Below are 21,529 nucleotides of genomic sequence, written 5' to 3'. Positions count from 1 at the left end.
AGCCAAATAAATAAATATTAAAAAAAAAAAGAAGAAATGCAGCCAAGGCCCTGATTCAACCACAATCCTGTCTCTGGCTCCTCTGTTATGTGAGCCTATTGCTCCAGTTACTGTGAAAGCCCATCTGAGTAGGCTTTCTATTGCTTATAGCTGAAGACGTGGAACTAACACCGAGGTTGGAAACAGAAAGGAGGTTTATAAATCCCAAGCTCTAAATCACTAAATCAGCTCAACTGAAGAAGAGGAAGGAAGGTTTCCTATCCCTCACACTGGGAATTTGGATATCCTTGTTATCAAAAAAAAAAAAAAAAGAAGAAAAGAATGTTGGTTAGAGCATCACCTGCTGTACCTTCGGACCAGACCATGTACCTATGGTACTGTAACTGTGGTACTGAGGACCTGAAAGAGGAAAAAACTGAGGCTAACAGAATGTTTTGGCTATTCCTCATAGTTTAAAGTCTACACACAGATGTTTATAATACCATTCTTCATACTTTTCAATGTTTTTAATTGTCCAATGTGAAATATTTTAAATCTAAGTATTAAAAAAATTAATTCCTAAGAAAATACATGCTTAAGGGAGAAAGTCTTAGATCCTATTTGTTCCTGATAATTGTTTTAGGGTCTCACAATCTATTATAATAATCAGAAGCAACCTGACCAAAAATTTGACTATGAATGTGGAGGTGAGGGAATTTAATAATTAAGTTAATTGCTGTATTCAAATTTTAACTTTGAGAAATTATGAAACACAAAAGCTTGAAAAGATCAGTTAAAACAATAGGAATTCTACATACCAAAGGGACTCTCCAGCTTAAATAACAAAGTGGCCAATCTATAAAGAGACTACTACTTTTGGAAGTATTTAACAACAAAATGCCCTGATTTTCAAAAATAAAATTCTGATAACCGGATCCTTTCTTTTTTCCAGTACATGAAAGCCAATTTCAAATTTCCAGAGAGCTAACTAAATAAGCTCTTGTCATATAAAGATTTCAAGGTCAGTAAAGATGTGATGATTTATTCTGATGCCCACGGTCAACATTTTAAACAGGATATGAGTTGAGAATTACCAAACTCCCCCCTGCCATACTATATTCTTTACTCTTCTTAACTCATTCATCTCTTTTTGCTTTCCTAGTTCTCTTCAGTGTGCCCTCCTGCTGATCTACTGCCTGTTTTTTCTTTTCCTTTGTCTCTTTGTGCCTGTGTCCAGCTTTCTCCGACTGTGTCCCAGGACACCTCTGTACCTTCTGCCCTGACCTTTGGTCTTCCCATTCTCCCTTTTGCTATCTCTTCACTCTCTTTTCTCCTCCCTTCTTTAGCTGTAGTACTTATTTGATATAATTATGGAGCCAAAGTCTATAATCTCTGCTTTATCACTTTTAGGCTCTAAGATGACTTTTATTTCTGACTTTAAAAAGTTTCTTAAATTAATTTGTGTTGTGTGGCCCTGAACTGACTTACTCAGTGAGTCAGTGTCACGATAAGGTGCTGCTTACTCACCACAGAATAATGGTTTTTACTAAGGTTTTTACATCAGAAGAGTCATTCCTTGGACAATATAAACTTAACCTACCAGATTAACTGCTAAAAAAATGGCATTAGAATTCCGGGACATATGTTGCATGTACACTCATGTTTTAAAAATTCAAATTTCTTTAAATAATTTTTTATTAAATGGATGGAATATCTAATTTGATAACATCTTATAAAAATGTGGGGGCTTCCCTGGTGGCGCAGTGGTTGAGAATCTGCCTGCCAATGCAGGGGACACGGGTTCGAGCCCTGGTCTGGGAAGATCCCACATGCCGCGGAGCAACTGGGCCTGTGAGCCACAACTACTGAGCCTGTGCGTCTGGAGCCTGTGCTCAGCAACGAGAGGCCGCGACAGTGAGAGGCCCGCGCACTGCAATGAAGAGTGGCCCACGCACCGTGATGAAGAGTGGCCCCCGCTCGCCGCAACTAGAGAAAGCCCTCGCACAGAAACGAAGACCCAACACAGCCAAAAATAAATAAATAAATAATTTTTTTAAAAAAGTGAATTTAGTGAGTGCCTATGTTGTGACTTGGCCTTGACACTTGTATGGTTTTACCATTAATTCACAGAACCCTGAATATTATGAAGTATAACTAATAGCATTCTACAAATATATGAACTCATTTTCCTACAGAGAGAAAAATGAAGCAGAGAGAATTAACCCATCCAAATCACATTGCTGATAGTACAGCAGGGATCAGACATCTGAACTCCTGGTTCCCAGAAAATAAATATTAACCTCTGTGCTTCCATCATTTATGATTTCTTTTTTATTTTTTATCATACCAACTTAATTCTCCATAAATACAAATATAACAACTCATTTCCATTTTAATTTGGAGGACATTTAGTTTTCTTCTATTGTTTTAAGGTTTAGAACACAATGTTCTACATTGAAAAGAATTAAAATAGAATCCTAAACATAAATAAAGAGAAAACAAGATACTACAGTCCAAAGGCAATTGCTATTACATAGTAAAGAAAAGTTAGTTTAAAAGTCAAATAGAAAGCCTCATAATCAAATGTACCCCTTGGCTATATTTCACTGGACAGAGAACAGCTATATTAAGGTACCAACAATTTTACCAAACAATTATGTCTCAAGTGTTGTGAATCTCCCTAATGTTACAGAGGTTAATATGTGACATGCCCCAAGACAGTAAGTCACTCTGGCATTTAACCAGTCTTTAGAAGGGACTTGTACTAATTCATTTCCCTTTTAACTGTGATTCTAAGTTGACAACCCTTGGCAAGGCAGTACAGAAGAAGGATGATTAGAAGAGAAACATTCTTAAAATGGATTAAGCAGGGCAGGTACTAGCCTGTCATATGCAGCAATCATAAAGTTGAGGAGGAGGTTGATGGACTGTTCCACACTGATTTGGTGAGTAGAAGGAAGGCGCTTGTTCAGCTGGTAGTAGATGGATGAGATGACGGTCTCGAGGCGAGACACACTGATCTCAGTGGTATGGTCCAGTGTATTAAGGCCATTGTCTCGGAAGGCTTCAATCATGTTCCAGATATCAACAAGATGGACTGGAACACAAAGAAAATAAACTTTGTGTTTATTTTGTCAACACAAACTTTGTGTTTATTCTGTAACTTTTTCAACAATTCAAAAGTTTTAATTCAGCAGAAAGATATAAGAACTTTACATTTATTTACATTTAATAGAATAGTGAAGGGTGGCAGAATGTGTCACCCCAAGATATGCCACTTTGGCATACAGAGTAGTTTGAGCTAAAGACACCTAAAAGGCAGCAGATGCCAAGAAGGACACTCTGACCTCTGCTTTTCTTCCCAAAAGCAGGAAATAAAAGTCCCATGTGAAAAATGCCCTCCCTATTCCAAGAGGAAAGAAACATCCTCATCACTAGAGATGGTGAATTGAGTCTGAGTGAAATCTGCAGACTTCGTTAAAATAATTCTTATCTTTAGTCTCCTGACATATTTTAGTTATTTTTCCACAACTGCCACTCTTTGTTCAACTTAGTACATAAGCACTTAGGCCTACTCACTCCTTTGGGTTTTCATTTTCCTATGGGGGCTCCCATGTACATGTAAAAATCCATATGCTTTTCTCCTGTTAATCTGTCTTATGTCAATTTAATTCTCAGGCTCCACTGGAGACCCTGAGAGGGTAGAAGTAAAGTTTTGCCTCCCCTTTGTAGCTTCAAAAATACACAATGCAAAATGTAACAGAACCTCAACAGACAAATTCACAGGCTTTGTGGGAGATATTAACACACCTCTCTTAGCAAGTGACAGAGCAAACATACAAAAAAAATAAGTACAGCCATAGACAAACTTACAACTAACAAGGCAGGCATAATGGACACTATATGAAGTCCTGCCCCCAGTGATTAGAAAATATGCTTTATTTTCAAGAACACAAAGAACATGTAAAAAAACTGACCTTATCCTGAGTCATAAAACTAATCCCAATAAATTTTAAAGGATTAAAATCATATAAGCCATGCTCTGTGATCAAAATGAAATTAAGTCAAATTATTATCAAAAAGAAAACTTCTAAAATAAACTTTATCTTTAGAAATGAAGAAACACACTACTTGGAAATTTCCTTAATCTGATTAAGCATATCTACAAAAAACTGCAGCAAACATATTACTTAATAGTAAAATGTTGAAAGCCGCTCCTCTGATATTGGGAATAAGATAAGAAATGCCCACTGTCATCATTCCTATTGTACTTCAACTCCTAACCTATATAAATATGCAGTAATTATCAGTACAAGTATTGGAAATAAATGTAACTGTCATTATTCAGAAATGACAAAATTATACACATTGAAAATCATTAAGATTCTACATGTATATCACTAAAATTAATATTTGCGTCTAGAATGACTGCTAGATACAAATCAAGATATGAAAGTCACTGTATTTCTAAATATACACCAGGACTCAGGAATAAATCCAATAAAGGATGTGCAACATCTCTACCAAAAAATATATCAATTAGCAAAACTTAAAGACCTAAATAAATGGAGGGATATACCAGGTTCACAGAAATGAAATCTCAACACTGGAAATACATCAATTCTCCCCAACTTGATCTACAGATTCAGTGTAGTCCGAACAAAATCCCACAGGGCTATACATTAAAAGGATGAATTTTGTTATACGTAAATTATACTTAAAAAAAATCCCAGCAGAAGTTTTTGTTCATTTTTAGTAGAAATTAACAAGCAAATTCTAAAATTTGTGTGAAAATAAATGTAAAAAGGCCAAGAATGTCTCAATCTTAAAAAGTAAAACAGAACAAAGTACCCAGAACATACTATAAAGCTCTAACAGTGATTATTGGTACAAGGACAGACAAACAGACCAATGGAACACAAGAGTCCAAAAGCAGATCCTTTCACATATGGACACAGCTATGAACATTCTTGTACATTTCTCCTAATGAATATGAGAAAAAGATTTTTTTAGTAATGAAGAAAAAGGATGGTCTTTTCAATAAATAGTGTAGGGTCAACTGAACATATATATGGAAAAAATTGAAATCTGACTCCTACTTATACTCTGGAGTAAAAAAATTCCAGGTGGACTGAAGAATCATATGTGACAAAATAAAACTGCTAGAACAATGCATCTTTTACTTTATATTACTAATGCCACTAGCCTAGCTCAGCCCACACAGAGACTACTGTGTTCCAAGAATTATGGGAAGAAGTATAAAAATGGTAGTTCCTGTAGGACAGCGGTTTTCAAACTTTTTGACAACAACATGCAAATATATTTAAATCAACACACACACACACCTCTAGATATATAAAAAACACGTTTCACAAAATACTTTACCACATAAGCTACGTTCTGACTTTTTTTTCTTTCTCCTTTTTTTTCTCCATTACATGCTTTAAATTCTGGCTACAGCTCACCAAAACAGTTTCAGGAACCATTAACAGGTCGACCACAACCCATAATTTGAAAACAATGCTTTGGGAAACCAGAGAAGAAATATGACTTGGGTCTAGGATGGTATGGTAAACTCTTTGGAGAGAACTTTAAGCTAGGATTTTTGAGTAGGACTTAAAGTAGTGTAGAAGTATTAAAATATAAAGTGACTTGTCCAAGGTCACGTGTTTATAATAAATGACAAACAAAACCTGGAGTAAAACAGGTTTTCCCATTCTAAGGCTAATGTTCTTTCCATTACACAAAACAGTTTTTCATTAATACACACACACACACATATATCTGAGAAAAGTACAATAATTCTAAGTTAGTTCATCTACACACAAATTAAGAGAGATTTTATATACATTTTACAAATATTTTAATTTACTTATTTTATAAGTAGCAATTGTGGAAGCAACTGCTTATAGAAAAGGCTGATTTGTGTTATATTAAGTTTAAACAAGAAAGTTAATTTTTATTATGCTTTTATCAAAATATTAGTTTTTCTTTCTCTCCAGAAGCTGATAAACTGTATTAATTTTACACAAAACTTTTTATTAAAAACAGTGACAAGGAGAAATCAATTCTCCCATTTAAAGAATTAATTAATCTTGAGACTTCCCTGGTGGCGCAGTGGTTAAGAATCCGCCTGCCGATGCAGGGGACACGGGTTCAAGCCCTGGTCCAGGAAGATCCCACATTCCGCGGAGCAACTAAGCCCGTGTGTCACAACTACTGAGCCTGCACTCTAGAGTTCGCGAGCTACAACTACTGAGCCCGAATGCCACAACTAGTGAAGCCCGTGTGCCTAGAGTCCATGCTCCACAACAAGAGAGGCCACCGCAATGAGAAGCCCGCACACCGCAAGGAAGAGTAGCCCCCGCTCACTGCAACTAGAGAAAGCCCGCGCACAGCAACAAAGACCCAACACAGCCATAAATAAATAAATAAATAAACAAACAATTTTTTTAAAAAAATAAAGAATTAATTAATCTCAAAACTAGTTACCTTATTGAGTTTCTTAAATATTTTGAGGGCACCCAGAATAAATTAACAAGCTCTTTCCATTACAAAGCTTATATTCTGATAAACACTTAAGACAAAATAATTCAATTAACATTACAATATGACTAAAACACATTAAAATCTTCTATATTATCAAGAGCTCTATCCAGCTATCATAGAATGAGTAGAAATGACTTACGGTTGCATCGTTTTTGCACAAATCGCAATTTGCAAGCTGTTCTGTAAGTTGATAGTCGTATGACATCAAAATTCTGAGCACCTGAAAAGGGGCAAATAAAAAATCTTCAACTAGATTTACCATTTAATTTCCACATGCTGGGGAAGTGACTCTATTCCATTGTGTTGGCACAGTCTATACATAGCATGTCAACAAGGCCCTCTTTGGATAAAACACAAAGTGAGGAAGAAGGGTTAAAAATGCTTTCTGCGTGCCCACTCCATGCCAAGCACAATGCCAGCAGTTTTGCCTATATCATCCTGTCTGCCAGCCTAAGAAAACTCTGAGGGGAGGACCACTCATGACTTGAGTGAATGAACTACGTATTCCGCAAAATGAAGAAAAGTGGTATAGCAGGGAAGATCCTAGCCTAGAGTCAGGAAAGCTAAATTCCAGCCCCAGTCTGACCACCAACCATAGGCCATGACCGTGGTCATGTTACATCCCTTCTTCTCAGCCTCAGTGTCCTCATCTATAACATGAGGGAACTGGACCAGCTGATCTCTAAGTTCCCCTTCCAGGTCTGCGGCAGCCTGTGTTTTTCAAAAAAGGGACACAACAGTATTTCCAGACCAATATTTTTATGTCTCTAGTATGCTGCCCCTCCCCATCAAGAACTAAAGATTATTTCCCTCCACTTGCGCCTGAGGACACTGTGACTGCCTCAATGAATAAAGTGTGGCAGAGGAACACTGCCTGACTTCTGAAGATGGGCGATAAAATGTGGGACAGCTTGTCTGTGCTCGTACTCTCTCAGGATGCTTGCCCTAGGAACCCGGACACCACTGTTGTGAAGAAGCCCAAACTAGCTGATATGGAGAAACCACACAGAGACACCGACACCCAGACAAACTGAGTCTATCAGCTGAAAGTCAGTAGCAATTACCAAACATGTAAGTGAGCAAGGCAACAAATGATCCAGCCCTGAGTCTCTGAGTCTTCCAACGGAGGCCTGAGACATCATGCAGCAAAGTCAAGACATAAGCACTGGATGCTGTTCTAATTTTAGACCCCAAAAAGGTATAAACAAAATAAATGACTCTTTGGGGATAAGTAATATATAGCCATAGTAACTAGAACAAAGCCTAAATTATATGAATCTATAAATCAAATTTTGTTTTCATTTCAAAATTTGCTGTAAGTCTCCTTGAATTTTAAGGCCACTTCAGGGAACTCTGGCCTCCAGCACCATTTGTTCAAAATACTATTCTTCATTAAATGGTCTTGGTATCCTTGTGAAAAATCAAGTGACCACAGATGTATGGGTTTAATTTTTAACTTTCAATTCTATCCCACTGATTATATGTCTATTCTTATGCCAGTGCCACACAATCTGGATTATTGTGGCTTTGTAGTTCTCAAATTCGGAAGTGTGAGTCTTCCAACTTTGTTCTCTTTTGAGACTGTTTTGGCTACTCTGGGTCGAATTTCCATATGAATTTTAGGATCAGTCCATCCATTTCCTCAAAAAAGCCAGTTTTTTTTTTTTTTTTTTTTTTTTTGCTGTACGTGGGCCTCTCACTGTTGTGGCCCCTCCCGTTGCGGAGCACAGGCTCCGGACGCGCAGGCTCAACGGCCATGGCCCACGGGCCCAACCGCTCCGCGGCATGTGGGATCCTCCCAGACCGGGGCACGAACCCGTGTCCCCTGCATCGGCAGGCGGACTCTCAACCACTGCGCCACCAGGGAAGCCCAAAAAAGCCAGTTTTTTAATGAGGACTGCAATGAGTTTGTGGATCAATTTAGGGAATACTACCATCTTAATGATAAAGCTTCTGATCCTTTAATACAGGATATCTTTCCATTTATTTAGTTTAATTATTTAGTTTAATTAATTTAGTTTAATTTCTTTCAACAGTGTTTTGTAGTTTCCAGAGTATAAGTCTTACACTACTTTTGTTAAATTTATTCAGTCTGATTTTCTTTTACTCATTTAGTTTCTATATTACTATCTCAGCCTAAATATTTTAAATTGGCACCATTAAATATTAATTATTCAAAACCAAACCAATAATTTTAAGAAAGAATGCCAACACATGTCCAAGAGCATTTAATAAATAACCTGTCATTAAATCACTGCAGGTAATTTTAATGTCTAAACATTTATTTCTATGAAATATTTTAATGAGAAACACTGATAAAACGAATGTTAACAGCTAGGAAAGGAAAGTTCCACCCCCATCTGATCAAACAGAAACATTACTAATCTGACTGATCAGACTTTTGCAAGGTATTTATTAGGTCATGTTTGCTAGTGGAAAAGTAACTACAGAAAAAAGGTAGTGCACCTGGTATAACTCACTCTTTTCAGACTCCTTCTCCAGGTGCAGAGTCAGATTTGTCACCACAAAAGATGAAATAGAGCAGATATCACACAAGTCCAAAGCTAACGAGTTTAGGAAAATAGGAAACTCCAAATGCTTCAGACCAGTTTGCCAGAAATCTCTACACTGAAGTTTCAGGAACTAGTCAAGAATCAAGTATCACTCTGCTTTCCTTTGCCAGTCTGATCCTTGTGAAAATACATCACTCTAAATGTACCGAGGAAAATGCAGAGAGAGCAGCGGGATGTTACAAGATTCAGAAATTCTAAGAAGTCCTGGCCAGAGCATCATTTTTTAAAAATCTAATAGCAGTCCAAATCCAAAAATAATTTCTAAAAGTTAAGATATAATTAATAACCTTAGAGCTTTATTAAAATCTTATTGTACCAATATTCAACCAAACTTCCCATATGTTTCCCTTCTTCTGGAGCAGTCATCTTCCCTGATTTATATAAGCAGAATCCTCATACAGTGCCTAAGAATAGCCTTCACTTTTTTAATACTTCCCCTATGTAAATGTCACATTAATTTCCTGATCAGAAAATATGGTAGTTTGGCAAATACAAAATAGAAAAGCCCCCAGTGAAGAAACTGAAATGACTGGAATATCACTTTGGGAATTCTGAACTAGAAATGATTACTCTTCATTATCATTCATTTCAAGAATATTTCATTAAAAGAAATACAATAAAATGTCATTTTTATACTAATGTCAGACAATGTTTCAAGCCCACCCAGAAATTACAGAGGTTTTCCCTGGTGGTGCAGAGGTTAAGAATCCTCCTGCCAATGCAGGGGACACAGGTTCGAGCCCTGGTCTGGGAAGATCCCACGTGCGGCAGAGCAACGAAGCCCGCACGCCACAACTACTGAAGTCCGCGCACCTAGAGCCCATGCTCCACAACAAGAGAAGCCACTGCAATCAGAAGCCCGTGCACCACAACAAAGAATAGCCCCTGCTTGTGGCAACTACAGAAAGCCTGCGTGCAGCAATGAAGACCCAACGCAACCAAAAGTTAATTAATTAATTATTTAAATTTAAAAAAAGAAAAGAAATGATACAGAGAGCCCTAACTAAATATCCAGGCAGAACTCTGGCCCCAGTTAGAAAGCCCAGTGAAATTCGTGAACAGACAGGGAACCAATGGGACACTGGGTACCCAAGAGGTACAGGAGAAAGATAGGGAAAGGATAAGAAAGGATTAAGCCTTCTATGTACTTTATGGCTCTCCTTATTCAAGAGAATGGGATATGAATGTTCTATAGTATAAACAAATCCCAAGGAAAGCAAAGAGTCAAATGGAAGGGTTTTATTGTATCTGTTTGTATCAGAAGCTTATATCAAAATCTCCAGGGGAGGAAGCTGAAATCTTCATTCTTAACAAATGCCCCTAAAAGTCTTATAATCAAGCTAGTTTTGGGAAACATAGGACTACCCAACTCAACTTAAAGGTCTAGCTCATGCACCTCTCACATTTTACCTCACACTCAACTCCAATCAGTCTGGACTACCTATAATTACCCAAACATACCAGGTCCCGTCACCTCTGGGCCTTGGTAAGTGATAGTGCCCCAGCCCTTCCTTCACCACATAATTGGGCTGACTCAGCCAAGACACCACTTCCTCCCAGATTCCTTCCTGGACCCCCCTTGCTTCCCCCGTCATGGCTCCTACTGCGCTATCATCCCTTGTTCCCACCTCCAGGAAAACAAGATCCATGAAGGCAGAGACCATTTTACTGTTGTATTATTCATTACTGTATGTCCCAAAGTAGGAATAAAACTAGCACCTAAATATTTACTGAATGAATAAATAACTGAAAACTGGGAAGTTCTGGGTTGTCTGGTATAAAAAAGGCTTTTTCCCAAAAATATACAAAGTAATGTCAAAAGGATATACAACTGCAGACACCAGCAAGGAAAGGCTCATGGAGGGAGAGGATAAAAGTAGTGGGGAAGCCAATTCCTTTTCCTGTGTAAACATGTTGATGTTTTTAACTGTCTTCAGGTAGGGCAGAGCCCTCCAAACTGTGTTCCAGGAAGCCATAGGATTTGACGGAGGTGCTCAGCAGACTAATGAGAGGCATAAGGAAGTAAATGTACTGTGTTGAAAATCGAATCTAACTGGGGAGATGAGGAGGAAGGAAGGAGAAAGGGGAGGAGAGATTATAAATCTAATAAATGTAAGTACAGTAACAGTTCTGAATTGTCTGAAAACTTTCACAAGCACTTCTAATTAGGAAAAAAAATTTTTTTCAAAAAAAATATTAGTCTGAATAAGCAACAAATATGAACACGAATGACTTCCTCATTTTTTTCTTGGCAGTACAATTAAAAACCCTAGGGACCAAAGATGAAGCCAGAGGTCCCAGCAGAGAGGAAGGTACAGATAAAACCAAGATCACTGAAGGGTGATTCTCTCAGTGGGTAAACTAGGAAAAAAAAGTTTAAAAATCCCACAAAAGGAAATGGCTGTGACACATGCCTGGCTCCACCAAGATCTGGATTTAAATTTTTGTAAATAATGGCAAACAAAGAAAGTGATAACCAAATAGGTTGGATAAAACAAAAATGGATTACACAAGATAAAAATAAAGTCTAGGGCTTCCCTGGTGGCGCAGTGGTTGAGAGCCCGCCTGCCAATGCAGGGGACAGGGGTTCGTGCCCCGGTCTGGGAGGATCCCACATGCCGCAGAGCAGCTAGGCCCGTGAGCCATGGCCACTGAGCCTGCGCCTCTGGAGCCTGTGCTCCTCAACGGGAGAGGCCACAACAGTGAGAGGCCCGCGTACCGCAAAAATAAATAAATAAATAAATAAAAATAAAGTCTAATTTGTGGAGTTCAAAAGATAATACAAAAAAGAGCATATATTTCATAAAGGAGGTACGCTAACACATTCTAATAATATTCTTGTATTACTTTGAACAAAGTTATAAATATTGATATGATCTGGGCTTCATTTTTTTTTTACACCTTTATTGGAGTATAATTGCTTTACAATGGTGTGTTAGTTTCTGCTGTATAACAAAGTGAATCAGTTATACATATACATATGTTCCCATATCTCTTCCCTCTTGCGTCTCCCTCCCTCCCACCCTCCCTATCCCACCCCTCTAGGTGGTCAGAAAGCACCAAGCTGATCTCCCTGTGCTATGAGGCTGCTTCCCACTAGCTATCTATTTTATGTTTGGTAATGTATATATGTCCATGCCACTCTCTCACTTTGTCACAGCTTACCCTTCCCCCTCCCCATATCCTCAAGTCCATTCTCTAGTAGCTCTGTGTCTTTATTCCTGTCTTACCCTTAGGTTCTTCATGACGTTTTTTTTTCTTAAATTCCATATATATGTGTTAGCATACGGTATTTGTCTTTCTCTTTCTGACTTACTTCACTCTGTATGACAGACTCTAGGTCCATCCACCTCATTACAAATAACTCAATTCCGTTTCTTTTTATGGCTGAGTAATATTCCATTGTATATATGTGCCACATCTTCTTTATCCATTCATCCGATGATGGACACTTAGGTTGTTTCCATCTCCTGGCTACTGTAAATAGAGTTGCAGTGAACATTTTGGTACATGACTCTTTTTGAATTATGGTTTTCTCAGGGTATATGCCCAGTAGTGGGACTGCTGGGTCATATGGTAGTTCTATTTGTAGTTTTTTAAGGAACCTCATACCGTTCTCCATAGTGGCTGTACCAATTCACATTCCCACCAGCAGTGCAAGAGTGTTCCCTTTTCTCCACACCCTCTCCAGCATTTATTGTTTCTAGATTTTTTGATGATGGCCATTCTGACTGGTGTGAGATGATATCTCATTGTAGTTTTGATTTGCATTTCTCTAATGATTGATGATGTTGAGCATTCTTTCATGTGTTTGTTGGCAGTCTGTATATCTTCTTTGGAGAAATATCTGTTTAGGTCTTCTGCCCATTTTTGGACTGGGTTGTTTGTTTTTTTGTTATTGAGCTGCATAAGCTGCTTGTAAATTTTGGAGATTAATCCTTTGTCAGTTGCTTCATTTGCAAATATTTTCTCCCATTCTGAGGGTTGTCTTTTGGTCTTGTTTATGGTTTCCTTTGCTGTGCAAAAGCTTTGCAGTTTCAGTAGGTCCCATTTGTTTATTTTTGTTTTTATTTCCATTTCTCTAGGACGTGAGTCAAAAAGGATCTTGCTGTGATTTATGTCATAGAGTGTTCTGCCTATGTTTTCCTCTAAGAGTTTGATAGTTTCTGGCCTTACATTTAGGTCTTTAATCCATTTGGGCTTCATTTTAATTGATGTTAAAATTTCTGGAGTAACCACAAAAAGAACAGAAAAAGAACATACAACTCACAACTAAGTAGAGGGAAAAAGTAGAATGGAGGGAAGCTCAATTCATCTAATAGAAGTCAAGGAAGGTGGGAAAAAAAAACAGAGAAAGGACAAAACTGAAGCACAAAATAAAACGGAAGAAAAATGAAACATATCAGTATTCATAAAAAAGGTTAAACAGAATAAAGTCTTCAGTGAAAAAGCCAAAATTGTCACAATGGTTGTTTTGGGTTTTTTTTTAAATAATCTAACTTATGCTGTTTACAAGAGATACATATATAACATAAGGATACAGGGGAAAAATTAAAGAATAAATGGATATATACTGAAAAATCTACAAACAACAAATGCTAGAGAGGGTGTGGAGAAAAGGGAACCCTCTTGCACTGTTGGTGGGAATGTAAATTGATACAGCCACTATAGAGAACACTATGGAGGTTCCTCAAAAAACACAGAACTACCATACAACTCAGCAATCCCACTACTGGGCATATAACCTGAGAAAACCATAATTCAAAAAGAGTCACGTATCACAATGTTCATTGCAGCTCTATTTACAATGGCCAGGACATGGAAGCAACCTACGTGTCCATAGACAGATGAATGGATAAAGAAGATGTGGCACATATATACAATGGAATATTACTCAGCCATAAAAACAAAACGAAATTGAGTTATTTGTAGTGAGGTGGATGGACCTAAAGACTGTCATACAGAGTGAAGTAAGTCAGAAAAAGAAAAACAAATACCATATGCTAACACATATATATGGAATCTAAAAAAAAAAAAAAAGGGTTCTGAAGAACCTAGGCACAGTACAGGGATAAAGATGCAGACATAGAGAATGGACTTGAGGATATGGGGAGGGGGAAGGGTAAGCTGGGACGAAGTGAGAGAGTGGCATGGACATATATACACTACCAAACGTAAAATAGATAGCTAGTGGGAAGCAGCCGCATAGCACAGGGAGATCAGCTCGGTGCTTTGTGACCACCTAGAGGGGTGGGATAGGGAGGGTGGGAGGGACACGCAAGAGGGAGGAGATATGGGGATATATGTATAACTGATTCACTTTGTTATACAGCAGAAACTAACACACCATTGTAAAGCAATTATACTCCAATAAAGATGTTAAAAGAATAAAAAATAAATTAAAAATAAAAAAGATATATACTGTACTAGGCATGCTAACCAAAAGAAAGCTGGTATAGATATATTAATATACAACAAAACAAACTTTGAAGCAAAAAAGCATTACTGGAAAAAAAAAGTTTACCTATATAATAATAAAAGGTTCAATTTCCCAGGTAGACAGAACATTTTAATATATATGCATCTAAGAACAAAAGCTTCAAAACACTGACAGAACTACAGGGAGGAAATTTTAAATCCATGATCAAGGCAGAGATTTTTAACATCTTCCGGTAATTAAGATCAAGCCATCAAATCAGAAAGACCAAAAAGACTTTAATAAAACATAATGAGCTTGATCTAGCTAATACAGAAATCATACACATTATTTTCAAGCACTCATGGAATATTTAGAAAAACATATAAATATCAACAAATACAAAGATTCTAGAACATCCCTCACTCCCTGACCCATATAAACCCATTAAGCTAAATATCTTTATTATTAAAACAGACATTTATTTATGAATTTAAAAGGATACTTCTCATTAATCTACAACAGAAATTAGAAAACAGAGATCTGATAATGAAAATAGTATATATCAGAACACATGTAATACAAAAATAGAAAATCACAGAAAAGTATATTCTTCAATGCTTACATAAGAAAGAAAAAAGTCTGAAAATAAATGGCCTACGTTAGAAAAAGAAAAATAGAACTGCCTAAAGTAGAAAGAAGAAAATAATAAACCATATAATAGCATGAAATAATGACACAGAAAACAAAGATACATAGAGAGGACCAATAAAGCCAAAGTTCCTTGAGAAGACCGATAAAAGTGACAAAATTCTGGAAAAGGAAAAATTCTGGAATCTCTGAGCATGGAGGTCTGGCATCAAGTATTTTGTAGACTCATCTAGAAAGTTTTTACTTTAGCACCAGAGTTGAGAGATTATCACCTTTCCTTTTTCTTAGTAATGTTAAATCATGTAAAAATCGTAAACTATCTAATTATTTGTACGTACTTTATTCCACTCCTCCTTTAATAAATATTCATTGAATTGCTGGGGCTACCATGATAAATACATGTGATTCTTACTTTCATGGTGCTTAGAGTCCAGAAGATAAAATATTAAGCAAAGAAAGAACAAACTGATTTCATCACTGTTCAAAATAGGAAATTAAAAGATACTGTCTAAAAACAGAAAGGCTTAAGAATACTACTGAAAGGCACAACAATTAAGGTAACACAAGATAAAAAACACAACCTAACTAAACTATTAAATTACTAGGACCGCTTTCATGCTACAACAGCAGAGTTGAGTAGCTATGACAGAGAACTCATCATACAGCCTGCAAATCCTAAAATATTTACTTTCTGGCTCTTTAAGAAAAAGACTGCTGACCCCAGAACTATGTATGTTAAGGAGAAATATATTATATGTCACTGTATCATCTCAAGAGAAGCAGAAAACAACTGATAAAATTCTATACTCATTCATGATTTAAAGAAAATAACAGTAATAACTCTTGGTAAATTAGGACAGAAAAGTAGATCCTTCACCTGATGAAGCGTACAAAACCTACAACAAATATCATTTTAATAGTGAAATATTACATCCATTCCCATTCAAGTCAAAAACAAGACAAGAATGCCTGCTATCCTCCCAACTCTTAAATATAATATCTGAGGTCCTAACCAGTACAGTAGGTCATGAAAAAGAGGTATAAGGATTGCAAAAATAAGAGTCAAAATGGCCTTTCTTTAAAAATAATGCAGTTCCAGGGCTTCCCTGGTGGCGCAGTGGTTGAGAGTCCGCCTGCCGATGCAGGGGTCACGGGTTCGTGCCCCGGTCTGGGAAGATCCCACATGCCGCGGAGCGGCTGGGCCCGTGAGCCATGGCCGTTGAGCCTGAGCGTCCGGAGCCTGTGCTCCGCAACGGAAGAGGCCACAACAGTGAGAGGCCCACATACCGCAAAAAAATAAAATAAAATAAAAATAATAATGCAGTTCCATAGAATGTACACCACCAAGAATGAACCCTAATGTAAACCATAGACTTTGAGTGATTATGATGTGTCAGTGTAGGTCCATCAGTTGTAATGGACGTGCTACTCTGGTGTGGGTGCTAATAGTGGGGGAGACCATGCATGTGTCAGGGCAGGGGGTATATATGAGATAGCTCTGTTCCTTCTTCTTTAATTTGGCTATGAACCTAAAACTGCTCTAAAAAACTAAAGTCTTTTTAAAAAATGATGTACATGTAGTTACCTACCTAAGCAGAAGTCTAAACTAACCATTAAGACTAATGAAAGAGTGGAGAATGATCATTGGATTCAAAACTGACATACTAAAATCAACCCAACACCTAGATGATAGGGCCAAGTCATAAGGCTGGCAAATGGTGATTTCCGCATCCTCAGAAAGTAATTATAACGCAGATTTGGGGTGATGTTGGAAATGAGAGTGGGGCTTCCCACAGCAGATACCATTGCCACCAATGCAATTCCTCCTGTGAAGAAATAGAGAAGGCTCAAGAAGCTACACCCACCAAACATCTCCCAGACTGTTGTTTGTTACAGAGAATGGTAATTTATATGAAGTTTGTGTGTCAGTGATAACATTCACGAAGTAGTAAACCCAGTTCTTTGCAGAATACCCAATTTCTACTTCAAATATCTACCCCAGTCATGCTCTCTCACATGCCCATGTGAGTGCACCCCAGGTAATTCTTAGTATGAGGAATTATTATTTATTTGGTTTCCATTTTTGTCAGTTTCCCTTTTAAAATGTAAGTGGTATGAGTGAAGTCAGAGACTGTGTTTTGTTCTCCCCTATAACCCTAGCACCTAGAATGGTGCCTGGAATGTAACAGATTCTCAGTAAATGTGTTAAAAATTAAATGAAAAGATGGCCCTTTTGCTGAGTCTGGAAGGGTAGGCAGGAACAACAAGCCAGATGAAGGTGAAGGCAACCCCATAAGCAACAGCACAGGGATATGGAAAACACGATCTATCTTGGGGAAAGCCAGTTCAGAATTGCTGGAAAATGACACACAAGGCATGTGATGGAAACTGGGAACCAAGAAAGAGAGTCCAGAAGGGCCTCGTCTGGCACACTGCGGAGCTTGGGCTTTCTCAGGACCGTGATGACGAGCCCTGAAGGGATTTAAGAAGGAAGTAACCTAGAATAAATCTGGGTTCAATCTGGCAGCATCAGAGATCACCGATTTGAGAGTGTCAAGACTGAAGGAAAGGATCAGAAGCCAATTGTTTTAGTTTAGAAAAGTAACAAGGATAAAGATATCAATAATAAACACAGCTTAATCCCACTGAACTGCATATTTATAAATGGTTAAAATAAATATGATTTGTGTATATTTTACCACAATAAAAATAAAGAGGAATAAAAAAAAAACACAGCTAACCACATTAAATACCTACTTTTCTGGGAAAAGAATGTGCTAAGTGCTTTAGTCACATTATCTCATTTAATCTTCATAACAGTTCTATGAAGTAGGTACAATTCCCATTTTATGGATGAAGAAACTGTAGCACAGAGAGAGAAGGTAACTTGCCCAAGGTTACACAGCCAGGAAGTGAGGGAGCCTAGATCCAAACCCAGGCAGTCTGACTGCAGAGCCTGGATTCAACATCATCATGGTCTGAGGAACAGACAGATTCAAGACTCACTTTTGAGGGAACACTCAGCTGCACTCTGCCATTTTCTTGGAGGTGAAAGGTGAGGTGGAGAGAAGTGACTCCAAGCTGTCTGGCTTCGATGACTAGCAGTTAGCGACTCAGAGCTACAAAAGTCCTTAAAGGTCACCTAGACCGACTGCTTAACCAATGCCAAAAATTTCTTTTCCTCCTTTAACAAACAGTTATCTAGGCTATGCCTGGCAGGACAATGTAGGTCTGAGTTGAGTCAAACTCTGCCTCCCATTACTAAGACTCTAAAGACTTAAAATAGCTTGATAGTTGGAAAGGTCTTCTGAGACTTGATCTGCTGATTTTCACTCTGTGGTAGGTAGAATTCTAGAATTCTGCAACTACCTCAGAGGCCATCTCAAGCCGACTCCTACTTCCCCCCCAGGCTTCAGTCAAGCAGAACGAATTTTATGACACTCATGTTGAAGGTCCTTGTAAGGAGCACAGTGCTTTTAAAAGGTTTCACAATCATTGGTACAGACTAATAACCTTATTTCCTGGCTAAGGAATCTGAGGTCCACCAAGTATGAACGCACTGGTCAAGGTCACTTGGTCAAGGTCACACAGACAAGCAATCGCAAAACAAAACAATCCTTCAAATACTGGAAATTGCCCTACTCTTCCTGGCCATCTTTTCCTTTGTTTGAGTTTCATATAAGAAACATACAAGAATATAGGAATATATGAGAATAAGTAAGAATACATCAATATAAGAATTTTTTAACAGAAAATTTCAAAGGGTATATAGTAAAGTACTATACCAAAGTACACATTCCTGCTTTTACTTTTTCCTACAGCTCTAAGTGTTTCCTAACACTTAGTCCTCACTACCTTAGAATCTTTATCTAGTGTAAGGTAATTTACACTATATAATGTATTAATTACTTATCACCACCTGCAATCTCATGGTAACAATGGAGTTACAGCAAGAAGTCTAAATTGACTGGCATGCCTTAAACTCACAGATATTTTAGGTAACATTTCTGCCTTTTTATTTATGACCTTGAAGAAAGCAATTCAAATTCAATTAAAATATATACTCTGGCTTGGTGTCCTCCAACTGCACGATTCTTTTTTTTTTTTTTTTTTTTTTGCACGATTCTTTAACTCCCATTCTTCCCTTTCTAAAGCTTATAACATAAAACTTCTGATTAATGCTATGACTTGATCGGGAATTTAAAAAAAACCATTCCCACACATACAAACAGGATTCCAGAAGCACTCAAGACTCACGCATTTCTATGAACAGCTGCCTCTTCTCTGCCATGGTCTTCCGCTTGTTCCCACTTTCCTCAATCATCCTAGAGACAAAGAAGGATACAATAAGCCAATATGTAACTTGACAATTCCACCAAGTGCTTATCAGTCTGTTGTGAAGAGGTACAGGAAACCAAGCTGTGTATGCACACATTAAAAGGATATCAGTAAAAATAAAGTAGAAGCCCGATACAGAAAAAAACAAACTGTTGTCCCTTTATTTGATAGTTTCTAAAATATTATAAAGTCAATACTTAAATGAGCTCATACACTTGCTTCCTGTGCTGAAAATATGGGGCCATGTCTTATTTCTAACTTTATTTTCTCTGCAGAGTCCTGGATTAGTGGAGACATTTTCCCCATATTCCTATTGCTTTACATAGATAAACATGTTACTAAAGATAATTTAGATAATAATTATAATGAAAGGCTATAATAAAGAACATAAGGATAAATTAGCTTATACATAAAAGGTATAAATAGAATCTTTTATTTTTATATTAAAAAGTATTAAAAAAGGTATTCATCCACAAACTCAAAGAACTCCTAAATATAAGTTTTTAATCACATGACTTTGGCTATGCCAGTCACTTTGTTTAAGAAAAAACTCTTTCCATGCATTATCTCATTTAATCCTCCCAACAACTCTGGGTGCTGGCATTATTATTATTATTATCCCCATTTTACAGATTAGGAAACAGATGCCTAGAAAAGAACACTAACTTGCTCAAGGACACACAACTCAAAAGCGGTAGAGTAGAATCCCAACCCTTTCATTAAACTTCTTTCATAATTTTTGCCTCTAGATGCATATTTTCAAATCTCTATGCTTAAAAAGCTAGAACACAATAGCCCATTGCATGGACCCTACTGATGCAAAATCTGTGACATCTCAGCCAAACTTCGCCTTACTCTATGAAGAAAAAAATATCTAGACAAATAGCATAAGCTAAATATCCCTAAGATTAAACTGCTGTAAATCATGGAGTGATTTACATAACATTGTCAAATACGTTAGAATCACGAATTAGCTGGTAACTACACAAATTACATATCTATTAAAGCAAAGTGCCTGCTGAAAGTTTAGTTATAAATATATCCTAAAGAAAATTTAAAATGTAAATATATTCCTTACCATTCTGCAATTAATATTTTGATCATTAAAACTATCCCTTTCCAGGCTTCCCTGGTGGCGCAGTGGTTAAGAGTCTGCCTGCCGATGCAGGGGACACGGGTTCGTGCCCTGGTCCGGGAAGATCCCACATGCCGCGGAGCGGCTGGGCCCGTGAGCCGTGACCGTTGAGCCTGCGCGTCCGGAGCCTGTGCTCCGCAACGGGAGAGGCCACAACAGTGAGAGGCCCTCGTACCGCAAAACAAACAAACAAACAAAAAAACTATCCCTTTCCTAGATCACTGAAATGTTACCAAATAGGCTTCAACGTACATGATGGTTACCTAACAATTTGCCCCCAAGAGGAAACAGTTTTAAACAGAAAGAAAGTAAGCCAAAGAAAAAGCAACCAGAAACAGCAAACATCTAATGAAATCTAGGTCCTAGAGAAAAAAACAAGAGTTGGTACCAGGAGCCTATAATTACAATGAAACGAAGATATTCAAAAGCCTCCTCCCTGTCCCCAAACTTGGTCTCCCACTGGGTAATACAAATTTTAAATGCTAAACACAGATTAAAACAGAGAATCATAATGTCCTTCATAATATATATCATTTATTATATACTTCTTCTACTTTTGCTATTTCTTTAAATCACTTTTTCTCAAAGTAGAATTATGAATTCCTGGAGATCCCTAAGTTCTTCATTACAGTTTTCTAAATTTTGTCTTTATTTCCAGATTAATCTTTAAAAAAATTAATATAAACATATTTTAGATCATCTGGATGACCACGAAACTACAAGTACTGTCGATGCCACTTCAGAGCCCACATCTGCATGTGTGATTACTGTGGCACTGGAAGCAAGAGAACACGTAAAGCAGGCGTCAGCAAGCTAGAGAAACTATAGTACCTGGACCAGATCTGACCTGCCACCTGTTTTTGCAAATAAAGTTTTACTGGAACACAG

The 21,529-nt window shown here is 37.5% G+C and overlaps 1 protein-coding gene across 1 annotated transcript in view; it reads right to left on the bottom strand.

Moving 5' to 3' along the window:
• The window catches only part of DTNB (dystrobrevin beta), a 230,399-nt gene extending 210,906 nt beyond the window's left edge, over positions 1-19,493 (bottom strand). Inside the window, exons 1-3 of the mRNA XM_079720759.1 lie at positions 19,426-19,493; positions 6,668-6,748; positions 2,863-3,076 (exon numbers count right to left, since the gene is read on the bottom strand). Coding sequence (XP_079576885.1) covers positions 2,863-3,076; positions 6,668-6,748; positions 19,426-19,492 — 362 coding nt within the window. The 5' untranslated portion in view covers position 19,493. The remainder of the gene's footprint in view (positions 1-2,862; positions 3,077-6,667; positions 6,749-19,425) is intronic.
• Between the last annotated feature and the right edge of the window lie 2,036 nt (positions 19,494-21,529).

Source organism: Hyperoodon ampullatus (genome assembly GCF_949752795.1).
Source record: "Hyperoodon ampullatus genome assembly, chromosome: 15".
NCBI lineage: Eukaryota > Metazoa > Chordata > Mammalia > Artiodactyla > Ziphiidae > Hyperoodon > Hyperoodon ampullatus.
Note: the sequence above shows the minus strand (reverse complement) of the source record. Positions and strands in the feature narration are given on the sequence as shown.